Source organism: Ostrea edulis, chromosome 10 (genome assembly GCF_947568905.1).
Source record: "Ostrea edulis chromosome 10, xbOstEdul1.1, whole genome shotgun sequence".
NCBI lineage: Eukaryota > Metazoa > Mollusca > Bivalvia > Ostreida > Ostreidae > Ostrea > Ostrea edulis.
Window position 1 is genome coordinate 9,501,432 of NC_079173.1, and position 13,862 is coordinate 9,515,293.

At 35.3% G+C, this 13,862-nt stretch overlaps 1 protein-coding gene across 1 annotated transcript; it reads right to left on the reverse strand.

Annotated features, from left to right (window-relative positions):
- Window positions 1–7,636: 7,636 nt before the first annotated feature.
- On the reverse strand, window positions 7,637–9,772 carry LOC125666307 (uncharacterized). The gene is made up of 3 exons (XM_056151891.1): window positions 9,517–9,772; window positions 8,193–8,368; window positions 7,637–8,084 (listed from the first exon to the last, which is right to left on the reverse strand). Exons 1-3 carry the CDS (start codon window positions 9,561–9,563, stop codon window positions 8,005–8,007), a joined length of 303 nt encoding a protein of 100 aa, XP_056007866.1. The 5' UTR covers window positions 9,564–9,772; the 3' UTR covers window positions 7,637–8,004.
- Between the last annotated feature and the right edge of the window lie 4,090 nt (window positions 9,773–13,862).

Sequence of the window (13,862 nt, forward strand, 5' to 3'; positions counted from 1 at the left end):
TTAGATTTCAACTTCAAATATGAATATTTCCGTTTTCCAAACAACTTTCTATGATGTCAAAAAGTCTAGTCTAAATTAATTGATCGTGAGGAATGGTCGTGTAAAGTGTAGAAAAGTACGTAGTTTTGATGTTGTTGATTTGAGAAGAGCTTTGCGATTTCAAGTTTACTAAAGGTTCTTTACAATTTTTTCGAATCCATATTTGATTTACACATCTCCTAACATATGTAGTGGCACAGTATGTTTGAAGTTTCTCCTTCACAGCTGTTAATATTTTTCGTGAGGAGGAAAGATAGAGGCTTGTTAGAACACTTAATGGATCAAGCAATGTATCTTTGTTTGTAAGGGGTTTTATAAAGTTTAGGAATCCAGTATAGGTACGGTAACTCATATTCATACGACCCATTGACTGGGATATTAAATGTGTTTAAAATTGAAGCATGGTTTTGAAGAGTTTCATCGTTTTAAACGGCAGTTGGAGTGTGAGTACGATTACCAAAAGTGGAATTAATGCTAAGTTAGTTTAAAATACAGTTGTAATAATGAGTCTTACAAATGCTGTTACAAGAAAGGTTTTGCAATAACACATTTGCTAAAAGTTCTCTAGAATTGTTCAGAATCCACATTTGATTTATACCACTTTTGGCATATTTAGTGGCACAATACGTTTGAATTTTCTCCTTAACAACTGTTAATATTTTCGGGAGGAGCAAAGATAGGGGTTTAGTAGAACATTTATTCGATCCAGCAATGTATCTTTCTTTGTAAGGGCTTTTGTGAAGTTTAGAAATCCAGGTACGGCAATTCATTTTCATGCAAGGTAAAGATAACGAACGGTGGTCAATCTCATAACTCCTACAAGCAATACAAAATAGATAGTTGGGCAAACACGGACCCCTGGACACACCAGAGGTGGGATCAGGTGCCTAGGAGGAGTAAGCATCCCCTGTTGACCGGTCACATCCATCCCATTCATTCGACCCATTGACTGGGATATTACTGAAATGTGTCTAAAATGTAACATGAATTTGAGGAATTTCATCTTTTGAAGGGCAGTTGGAGTATAATTACGATTACCAAATGTGAAATGAATGCCAAGTTCGTTTAAGATACAATTATAATAATGAGCCATACTAAGACTATGTTGTTATAAGCTTTGTCAGCTGGAACCAAAACACATTCCTTGTGTAACCTATCTAATTCTTTTATCACTTCAGGTTTACTAAACACAGAAGGATAGATGGTAAGTAATTTTGTTTTGATGTGTCTAATGCAGGATGTTAATATTCCTCCTACTTTTAATCCATCCTGACAATGTATCAAGTTCTTTTTAAGTGCTAAGCGTAGCTTAAGCGCTTATTGCCGCCAGTTGGATTTTGGTTTCGTCATCATGTTTCCGGTTTATCGCCACCTATAGGCGAATTTATGCATCGCTGTAGTCAAGTCGTGTTTAAAGTAGTCGTAATTTTGCAACCGATCTAGCACGGGGAGAACATTCATATCTGCGGTTGCATTTTTTTCCCGGAAATACAGTTCGTTGAACAGTGAATAAAATATGTTTAAAAAGGGTGATGTTTTTGTCCTCATTCTTGGGGAAAGTGAGACACAGATGCAGGTCATTCTTCAGTTAAAATTCCCATTTGAATCTGCGTCTGTAATAATTAAAGTGATTCAAAATCTAAAATTGAATAAGAATATGTATATGAAACCGTTTTAGCTAGGGTGCCTTTGCATTGTTACCTTCGCATGGCGCTTAGAGGCCAGGAAAATCAACTGCATGGTGCAATCTATAATTAGAAGCCACGTCATTAAGCTATACACGAGTCAGGAAGGTTTTCCACTTGTGTTTTGGCTGCTGTTCCGACTCAGTAAAAAAATTTGTCCGACGCAGCAAAAATGTGTGCAACACAGTAAAAAATTAACTGATCCGCGTTCATTGTGAACGAGAAAGAATTTGTGCACGATTATGCTTTGACAGCGAAGGACAGAGATCGGTGTCTCAGAAGGATGATATTGCGTAACTGCTTACACCTTCCCCGATCATATATGTAAGTAGGTCATGCAGAAATTTAGAGGATGCAACGGTGTAACTTAAGCTTACTTTATTATTTCTAAACGACCAAGATATTCTTCAGAATCATCGTCAACACTATCAAATTTGATTTCGTGATTTAGTTTCAAAAATGAGACTAAAAATAATAGTCTTGGGGCAAGGAAAAGATAAAAGGTACATTATATTATATTATATTATGGAAGACAATACCCCGGTTTCAAGTATTCAAAACACCGCGTGGAATTTTACGAGGGTTGTATACTGAAATACCTATGTTTAGAACAAGTGTTAGATAAACATTACCATTGTGTCAAGCATGAATGTGAAATGATTTGCGGTCCACAGCACGCTACATACAACGAAGAGTAATCGTGTTTTCAATTTCTTTGTACTTCAAACAAACAATTGACAATGACATGCATATGCTACATGTATATCCGAACGTACAAATGATGAAGAAGGGGAGGGGCATGGATGTACTGTCGTTGTTTCCTGTCCCCACATTTTGTTTTCGCTGAACGATCTTTTCATATAAAAAAGATGCCTTCTTCATTATTTCTAACAGCGGTTTGAACATTACCGTTTGAAAATTACTTTTGTAACTTTTCAGTGCCTAGTTTGGGATTGTCATTTAGCTACATTTACATGTTGTAATCTTGCATATTTATTGCGAGTCACTTCTGTCACGTTTTTGTTTTTTTCATATTAGAACTCCTACACAAGCTTCGAATCTTATGGTTTTTTGCTAAGGTTATTAGCATTTTCATATAAAGAACTGTTTTATAAAATTAAAACAATAGCAATGTGTATTATGTCTCATTCAGACAAACGGATGAGTCTCCTTTGCAATATGAATATGAGCTTTTACACAAGAAGTGTAATACACACAAGTTGATGAGTACAGCGTTTAATGTACCTGTGTACAAACTCTTGGGAGTTTTTTTTTTTTTTAGATTTACGTATAACAAACAATATTCAGTTTCAAAGTAATATTGCACATGTATGATGAACATCTTTTCTAAATAACTTCCTAAATTTTGTTTTCAGTTATACATGTATTTATCGGACTTATTTGGATTCAGATTCTCTCCAACCTGATTTTGAATTGAAAATAATTTCATTATTGATTACAAAAATAATTCCACTTTCATGGTTTGATTGCTATTTACAGATAAACCCTTTTTTAATGTTGTTCCTGCTCATTAACATTACATACAGAATTCATGAAGTCAGCTTAGCACTTTTCAGTACTTTGAGTACTTTGATTCATATTTAGCGTCTGGCGTAATCTTCGACAGAATTTATAATCGAGAAGAATGTTCTGTCGCCAATTGAAAGACCGATGTTCTCTATATTTATGACCTTTTAGAATAAGTGATTTGAGGTCCTTATTCTTTTAACTTTATCAACATCACCAGTGATATGTCCAGTTGAAAGAAGACGAAGAACAAGAACACGTAGGTGGATTAAGTATAAGATGGTCTGTATTTAAGTACTGCAAAGTTTGTTTATGATTAAAAAGTTGGGATACAATAGTAGAAGTATATTTGTATGAAATACAGGGCGTAGACTTGAACTTGAAATAAGACTGAACTCATTTATGACGGAAGAATGTTGCTTATGTTGATATCATCTATTTCTTTGTTTGTAAATTTGGTTTTTAAGGAACTGGCGGTATGATTCGGAAGGAATATCATCCATTACCCATTGTGGTTTCAAGAGCCTGTGATTGGCAACACCCATAATCATACGAGTTCAGCCTATATTCGGATGTTGGGAAATACAAATATAGACTTGATGTGGCTTCTTCAAATAACGTATATAAAACTCAGTGGAATAAAGAAAAATTTTGTGCGAATATGATGTGGACCATATAAAAATACATCGATGTAAGACCTCAACCCTGCACATTTTTTCTACGCCGTAAATTGAAGGTTTTTATCAGGATGGATCTGTAGCTCTCTGGTGTGGCCCACATATTTTCCCAGAGAGTTACAGTTAGGCACCAACAGTGCAGCATATCATAATAAACACCCGGCTCTCAGTACTGTCATTCTCTACCGCTCTCGTGTGCGGCAATCTAGTCGTTCTAATATCAAGTGAAGCGCATCGTACAGGAACGTGCAGTGTATATTGCAAGTTGGCATACTCCATAAATTTACAGACACTCAGTATTGACTTAATATTAATTTTCTTTATTAAATTTAAAAACAAACTTCACCTGAGGAGGCATAGTCTGTCTCGTATAGTCAATGTTATCGTCCGCTAACAACCTCTACATAAAATCAAAACGTCTTGGCCTTTTCCAGAAAGCTCGAAAATTAACACATGAAATACTAATTAACTATATCACGATCCCTGGATGTACGGAAGTGGTACATGTACATACATGTAATATACAGGATAACTGAAAACATACTGTACAAACAGGTAATACCGTAAATGTGACACTTGTTAATGTTTCTCATTGACCGCCTTCTACAGTTAAGGGTTTACAATTCTAACTTTGTGGTAGTGCAGTACGGTTAAGGAATTTGCTGTTGACAGGGAAATATTTGTCGTGTAGAATTGTGGTTATTACAAAAACACAGCAGGCAGTGTCCTCATGTCTGAATTTCGATATCAGAAATGGTAGAATGTCTGGGAAATTAATTGGCTGTCATATCACCAGCATCTGTTGATTGGGAAATTACCATGTGACTCCCACTACAGCTTTTGTTCACTTTAATTTTGATAGAACATATTCTGTACAATATTCTCTTCACGTATATGTCGTGACCAACGATGAAATAGTTACATGTACTTATTTCTGTAAATGTTCCCTCTGTGTATTTTGCTTGGTATTTGAGATGGCAATGGTTGATTGATTGGTTGGTTATTTTACGTTCCGTCGAGAATTTTTCACTCATCTTGAGAAGTCACCACTTGTAGGTGAAGTACCACAAATTTAGACTCAGCACTCACGGCCGTAGCAGTGAGGATTCTTTATCGTGTGAACGCCTGTCGTTTTTAACGTCATATCCGAAAGACCCAAGATTCTCACTTCTAAATGCCGAGCGTTTGGCGAAGGAGCAATCGTTATCTATTTTAGCATCTTAGGTTTGTGCTCATGGCACGAGCGAGCCTTGAACTCACTTGAAAAAATGATAATATGATTACTACAAGAACACGATTAAACTACACAATCGACACAGCCAATTAATAAACAAATGAATCTCGCACTAAAATCTACAATCAACAATCCAAAAGGTGAGTGGGAGAGAAGTCTAAGGAAAAGATACTGTATTAGTTGTCAAGCTAATACACTTTTTAAGGTCAAACAAATTAAAGCCGCAATCTTGAAATTCTAATATTAACACACAAAGAGCTATGTGACTCCCTTATGAATATTTAGAAGAATGGTTTGTCATGGTTTGGAAATCTAAAGTCTAAAGATGATACATTGATGATATACTAGTTTTAGAGGTCAATACAATTTTTCCCTTTATCCCCCTTTTTTAAACGAATTAAAGCCGCAATCTGAAGACCAGAATATGAAACAGAGAAAGCTATATAAATCCATTATTGTAATGATTTCCGATAATGTTTTAACATAATTTGGATGTCTTTAAGGTCAAACATGGGAATTCTCATTATAGCTCAATTAAGGAATTCAAGGTCAGAGCCTTGCAACGAGAGAAACGATTCGGAAGTGTATTTCAATCAATCATACAACAGAAAATATCTCATCGGGTGAGTATTGGCGATTAGGCTGTGGAAACTGATTAAACTAATTTAAAGGATTTATCCTAGATTTATGCGCGTGAAATAATTCAAATTGTTCATTTTACCTGGACGGAATGATTTCAAACGATGCATCCAGGATTTTTCTGTGCTCTTTCTCTCTGCATCGGTCCATATTGGGTTATGATCAATAACAAGCACTTGCATGTCTTGCCAAATGTGAGCTTCTTTGTTGAAGTGTTCCCCTACGGGTTCGGTCACGCGTTTGGTTTTGATGGTTGATCGGTGGTTGTTGGTTCTAAGTCTAATATTTGTAACTTCCCCTATATATTGTTGGCCACATGGTTTACAGTTGATGAGGTATATGCAGTTGTTGGTTTTACAGGAAAGTTAACCCAATATTCTATATGGCTTTTCCAAAGCAAACAGCGCTTGTCAGAGCAAGTTGAAAAGCCTCCATTTGGGTAGAGGGTTCTCCAATCTGGCCCTTACCACCAAATCCTTGATATTCCCGGGTCATCTAAAGGACACCATTCAAAATTTTCTTGTCAATCTAGGATTATCCTAGAGTTTATGAAAGTTTTCCTTTAGGATTTTCTTTAGGTCCTTCAAGAGAGGGTGTAAGTGGTGACCAGGGGTACTCTACAGCCGTTGGTTTTTTTCCGCATGCTGCAAAAGTGAAAACCTGTCAATTGTTTTAACCACATTAATGGTATTTGTAACAGATAGCGGCCTGTAACTATGCTTGCATAAATCAGACTTTAATCGTTGACTTTGTTATTTAAAAGATTCCTCACTGGAACAAATTCTTCTGACACGAATTGATAGGCCTTTCGGTACACTTTTGTGAAATGTGGTGTGAGTAACAGCTGGATGGCATTAGATATAAATGGGCGTCGGTCGGTTTGGTATGGAGATCAAATTCAATCTCACCATTTATAAGAGTGTATGTTGTATCAAGAAAAGTATTTAATCTGAAATATCCACTGTTAAGGATGGAGTCTTGTCAACTTCATTGTAATTAAAAAGTTTTCATTTTTTCACAGAATGTGCATTAAGATACATTTAATTCAAAAAGATGAAGAAACCATGAGGACATCAGCCTTAATTTTGCGTGAAAGTGAGCGGAAGTTCACTTTCTAAAAATAGCACTTTTTCCGGATAAAATTGCAAAATTGAACCACACCTTTCACAAGTGTTCATAGAAAAAATTCTTGATGTTGATTTTCAAATATTTTAGTATGAATATACAGTATGATATAGCAATTGTATATTTTAGGGAAAATTTTATTAATATATACCCCAAACTTGTTCCTATTCTAATTCGAATTTCCTCTGTCTAATTTTAAAATTTAACTTTTTTGAGCCAAAACAATAAAAGTTCTCATGAAAATTATACAATGACCATATATTTACAAATTCCTATAATTTTGCCTAAAGATAGGCAATTCCTTATAGTTTATTCCTCAAGAAAAAAAATTGCAGGTCATCACCCATTCAAGAAAGTAATTTTACTTAAAATGATGAGATTTGTTTCAAATTCAAATTTTACATTCATTTAAAGCGACTACATTTACAATATCAAAATTTATTAGTGTTATAAGCAAATTATCAGTCATAATTTGCTATGATGCTTTGAAAAATATGATTTTTTTAAAAACTACAATCACAAGCTAGCTGCTTTCGTGGACTAGAGTTTTCAGACAGTCTAATCCGGATTTTCTCCATCATTAGTTCTTAAAACTGAAATACAGTTCTTTTTAAACTTATTTTTAATTATAACTTAGATTGATGCATTTTAATGAATAAAAACACATTGTGTTGAAATTCAATCATCTTCATTTGAAATTAAAATGGAAATTTAATAGGATAATTTTATTTGGTACATTAATTTGTATCAAAATTCAGAGAACAATATCACCACCTTGTACATCATTACTGATGCAGTTTGCACATAATTTTTGCAGTTACTTTCCAATTCTTGCAAGTCTCTCTCTCTCTCTCTCATAAACAGAACATGTTAAATTGAGTATAGTATACAATAAACATTCATATTTGTTAACATTCATACATTACTATTGTAAATGCAGAATTACTTTAGTTTGAAATTTTGAAACAAAATTAAGAGGAGCATCCATTTTCCAAGGATTGACTTCTACATTTTTCATTTTTGCTAAACATATTTCCATTAACATGTTCGATTTCTGTTATTTCTGAGTCTTTTGCTGTTATAGGTATTTTTGGAAAGGTATAGGTGGAAAACTTTTCTTCACCACACACGGCAGCTGTGTAATATGAGAATCTCTAGCTGGAAAATGAATTAACACCAAAATATAATACATGTATTCATTAAGAACCTCTTTTCTCAACTGAACAATCAATTTGAATATTGGGCAGGTTGTAAAAAGTAACAAACCTAATCCTTTTGATTCCAAGTCAAAGAATACAAGAGGAAAATGTTGCTGGCTGGAGTGCTGTTTGACAGTTGGCTCTGGTGCATGTACCATTGTCATATCAATCTCATCAAATGCAATAGAGCTCACACTTGAATTTTCTCCTTCTCTCATCTCCATCAGTACTGTTGATTGCTTCCTAAAATTTTGATAGTCATCATTATCTATATTTAATGAAATGCTGTGATCAGAAGTCTACATTTTTAATAAAAGAAATGTATCAAGTTTTTTTTTATTTGGAAATTAACTCTTCTGCCAGTTCTCCACTGTGAATTTACCCTAGGGTTTTCATATACCTTGTGAAAAAATTAGTTCAATAATTTAAACATGCATAGAATGTTTTCAATATTTTTTTTATTTTTTTATTTATTTATTTTTTTTTTTTTTTTTTGCAATTTCAATGTAATAAAACATTGAATACTTATGAGCATCTAAATGCTTATCGTCCTTTCTACAGTAATTTAGCCCATCCAAAACAGTGGGCATCTAAGTGACATTGACACATCTGATCAGTTCACCATAGAGATAATTGTTATTTCAATATAAAATGAAAAGCATTCTATCCCTTCATTAAAACACTTCATGAATGCATTTTCACATCTCAAAAATATTTATAATAGTTAAAAATTATTGATTCTCAAAACAATCACTTATTTAAAAAAAAAACAAATCTGTTATTTGTTCATGATCAACCCCATTCCATTCAATAAGAGCAATTAAGATTTAATTTTTTTGAAATCCACCTCATACATTATGATTTACTAATTTTAGACCTGACTGGGACACCATACTTTTTCTCTTTAATTATAAACACATTTAATATAGTGCTTTTGTTGATAATGATCAACCCTATTACTTTTAATAAGAGCCAATTTTTAAAAATCCACATCAGATGATTTACTAATTTTAGACCTGACTGGGACACCATACTATTTCTCTCTAATTATAAACACATGAGCACTGGAATGGGGTTTTGAGAAAATGTGCATCTTTTATGCACGTAATTATCATTGTTTCATTGACGATGTTTAATTTGGTTGATACATCATTACGTCAGTGTACCCGAGTATTAAAAATCCATGTGGATGTGCGTGTACGTACACTGCACTGACTAGTAAAGAGTCATGACGTACAAGCTACGTACATGTAGGTTATACATGTGTACACAAATATTTTGCAGGCCTACGATTTTATAGAGTATACACAGGAGTTGTATTGACCTTACGGAAGATAATAATTAAAAGATTTACTATTCCCAAAAGAACAGATGGTGTACATTTCACTTACATCTTCTTCGTGTGCGACAGTATTATTGTGCATTTGACATGTCGCATATCGTCTGTCAGTGCCAGGTGTGGAACGATGCTGTTGTCTTTATCGGAGGGAATTGCATAATCATGCTGTAAAAGAACAATGCTTTTCTCCCATCCTTTTCACTGGACTTTGGCGACAATGTTCTATCTATTTGCGGTAACCGACTTCACAAACTGCCCTTGCCGCCTTGATTTTTCCATGTTGTTTACGTTCGCAAGAGCTAAGATGGTTGTCGTAAGTTTTTTCGTGCGTTTATCGAAGCATTGAAAATTCAATGAATTCTGCTATTAAATGATACAAAATTGCTATTTCTATTTCAATAAAATCATTTATTAATTGTTTATTCTCCAAAAACTAACAACAGAAATTTTACGTCACTCAAACTATGGCGACCCACCTACGTTAAAAAACGCTGACAAGTCTCCGTCCTTAAATTTAAAATACTATAGTAAAATGAAAGAACCAATAAAATACAACACTCACACCAAATAAATATCACACAAACTCAGAGAGAGAGAGAGGGGGGGGTCTTTCGTACAGCCCCGAAACACAAAATATTGACAAAATGACATTTCTTAGTACATTACAAAACTAATTTACCTTTATTTACATTTCATGATTCAAATGTGCCCAATCTGCCTTGATAAATAACTAGTAACACAATCAAATTAGTAATTAATATACTAAAATTTATCATGTTTCACTAAATATAATAATACAGATATTGTAAGACATAATTACTAAACAGCAGTGAGAGACTAATGTTAAATCAATTAAACACACACACAAGTACATGTTAATTACGCATCACAAACACAGGACTGTAATTAACACAGGACTGTAATTAACACAGGACTGTAATGTACACAGGACTGTAATGCACACAGGACTGTTATTAACACAGGACTGTAATGGACACAAGACTGTAATGTACACAGGACTGTAATGTACACAGGTCTGTAATTAACACAGGACTGTAATGTACACAAGGCTGTGATATACACAAGACTGTAATTTACATGCAGATGTAACCAACACAAAGATGCAATTAACACTGTGTTGAGATGTGTAATTAACACTGTGTTTATAGATATTGGATTTTCTTCACTTAAGCAGTGTCTAACTCGGCCACAAAGAGATTGTCTCTGATGTCCACACATAAACTGAATGGACGTTCTAAATTCTGAATGTAACGGAGGAACTGTCCGTCCTGATCTAGGATGTGGATACGGTCATTTTCTGCTGTCAGGATGTGACTCTGGCTGTCTGTAGCGATGCCGACTGGAGTAAATGAGTTCTCGGTATTAGAGGGATGACCAGTGTATCTAAACCGCAGTTTCCCTGACTGATTGACCACCACTACTGCTTTAGCTTTATAGTCAGCCACACAGATATCCAGGTTCCTGTTCTCACTGATGTATTTATCGTTAGCAATAAAATGACCAGAAGAATAGAGAGGACGACCCTGATCATTAAATTGAATAGTTTGTGTCTCTGTGGAGCCTGAGTAACGCACAACTTTGGATTGTTTGTAATCATCACTGATCATGATAACCAGGAGATCATCAGATGAGGTACTGTAAACATAGAGAGGTCCCCATCCTTCTAGTGTGATCACGGTCTGTATCTGTTTATTCTTTACTAGGTTTACAGTGTGATAAAGATAGTCAGTATAAACAAGATCCCCGTCCCGTGTCACTGCTATGTCCATTGGTATGCACCCTGACTTGGTTTGTATTGATGCCAGTAGTTTACCCTGGGGGTTGAGGAGCTTCATGATTTCGTTATCCCCATGTGTCCAGACTTGTCCATCAGTGAGACAGCAAACACTGTATAGTGCGTTATACCCAGTGTCTATGGTGGTAGTGAGTCGTGGTTCATCAAGCAGTGGTTTGACTTTAGGCGACGATACAGCTTCTGCTGACTTCATTGTGTCGCCAGGTTCTGTGTTAATGGATAATGGTAACAGAGAACCAAACATTTCATTGAGCTGATCTTTATTTATTTTCTGAGGAGAAAAACTTGGTAATGTAACTCGGACTTAAGGCAATTTCACAGAGGTCACCCAGTAGGACTTCCTGGGCACTGCGCCGGGGGTGCAACATTTCCAGTGTCGCGTCACACGAGAAGTTTACTGTCAACAAAAAAGGGAATCCTAGATATTTTGACAGGTTAAAACAATTGACAAGCTAGAATTACATTACGATAAGAAAAACTGCGATCATTAATTTTAATATTTCAAGTGGGGCGGGGGGGGGGGGGGGGGGGGCTCAGTGGCCGAGTGGTTAGAGCATTGCGCTCAAAATCACACGGCCTCTAACCTGGTCGGCGCGGGTTCGAATCTCGCTCGCGCCGGTAAGTGAGAAAGTTTCCCAGTTTACTTTCGGAAGGTCGGTGGTCTCTTCCCAGGTACCATGTATCTGGGTTTTTTCTTCCACCAACAAAAACTGGGCGCCAAACCAGATAACTGAAAAATTGTTGAGTGTGGCGGAAAACATCAAAACAATCAATCAATCAATTATAGTTCAAGTGGAATGCATCGTATACCAAATCCCCCCTCTCAGAATTATATAAAATTATGACAAATTGGTAAGGTACAGTTACATGAAACGCGATAGTTAGTTTTAATATTTCAAATGGAATGCATCGATATACCAAATTCATTATATGTAATTATGACCAGTGATCAGATCTACATGCATCTCATTGATCACATAGAATTCGATATTAATGACAATGCAGTGTCAGAATGCATATATATAATTTTGTCTCACCTGAAAATCCAACATGGTCGCCCTGTTACTTCGACATTCCGTCTAGTCCTGTTTAAATACCTGTGCGGGGTATCAGGAGAACTCGTACCCAGGAGAACTCGTACCCAGAAATTTGGGTACGAGTTCTCCAAGAGAAGTCGTACCCATCAATATCTGGGTACGAGTGCTCCTGGAGAAAAACTTTGTCATTTTATCAAATAGAAATGTGGGTACGAGTTCTCCTAAAGAAAAACTTGTCAATTGTATTATAAAAATCTGGGTACGGGTTCTCCTGGAGAAAAACTTTGTCATTTCTGTCATAAAAATCAGGGTACGGGTTCTCCCGGAGAAAAAACTTCGTCATTTTAGCTGATAAATCTGGGTACGAGTTCTGGAGAGAAAAAAATGTTATGAAAATCAAGGTACGAGTTCACCCGGAGAACAAAAAACTTAATAATTTTATTAAATGGATTCTCATGGAGAAAACTATGTCTTTATTGTCATGTAAATTCTGGTAAGAGTTCTCCTGGAGAAAATGTTTGTCATTATATAGTAATCAAAATTTTGATACGAGTTTATCTCATTACCATTTTAGGTATTGGGTACAACTTCTCCTTGAAAAAATCGAGGATTTCCTACATTATACATAATTTACTATGAACATGCCTTTCAATTGAATAAAAAAAAGTAAATTCAATGATCATACTTGTTTTGTTTTTCATTTAATTAGTATAATTATTGGAATTAAACACCAATTTTAAACCTGCGAAAATGCATTTTTATAGCGTACCTCTATTCTCCGGCACATGGAGGAAAACTCGTACTCTGATTTATATGACAAAATGACGATGTTTTTCACCAGGAGAACTCGTACCCAGATTTTTATGACAGAAATGACAAAGTTTTTTTTCTGTAGGAGAACTCGTACCCAGATTTATCAGATAAAATGACTATGTTTTTTCTACGGGAGAACTCATACCCAGATTTTTATGACAGAAATGACAAAGTTTTTTCTGCAGGAGAACTCGTACCCAGATTTATCCGATAAAATGACTATGTTTTTTCTCCGGGAGAACTCGTACCCAGATTTTTATAATACAATTGACAAGGTTTTCTTTAGGAGAACTCGTACCCACATTTCTATTTGATAAAATGACAAAGTTTTTCTCCAGGAGAACTCGTACCCAGATATTAGTGGGTACGACTTCTCTTGGAGAACTCGTACCCAAATTTCTGGGTACGAGTTCTCCTTGGTACGGGTTCTCCTGGGTACGAGTTCTCCAGAAGTCCTATGCGGCGTGTCAGACTGTATACACTATCCACGTGTTGTCGCTTTAATGTTTGACCTATTTCATGTCGGGTAGCTATGTTAAAGGGGCAGGAACACGGCTTGTATAAGATATCACTTCCATACACAGCAAAGAAGGTACTCATCCAAGGTTTATGACAGTTAGACTTAGTAAGTCTCTTAATCCATGAACATTTCAGAGATGTAATAAAGTTGTTTATATCAACCATCTTTAAACCACCTGCTAGATAGTCTTGTGTTATCATAGACTTCTTGAC

Excerpts from the sequence above, each read along its gene's own strand:
- LOC125666307 (XM_056151891.1), bottom strand. The coding sequence starts at position 9,563 with ATGCGACATGTCAAATGCACAATAATACTGTCGCACACGAAGAAGAT. Across the intron at positions 8,369-9,516 it reads CTGTCGCACACGAAGAAGAT|GAAGCAATCAACAGTACTGA; the intron begins GTAAGTGAAATG and ends TCAAAATTTTAG. Across the intron at positions 8,085-8,192 it reads CTTGGAATCAAAAGGATTAG|CTAGAGATTCTCATATTACA; the intron begins GTTTGTTACTTT and ends TTCATTTTCCAG.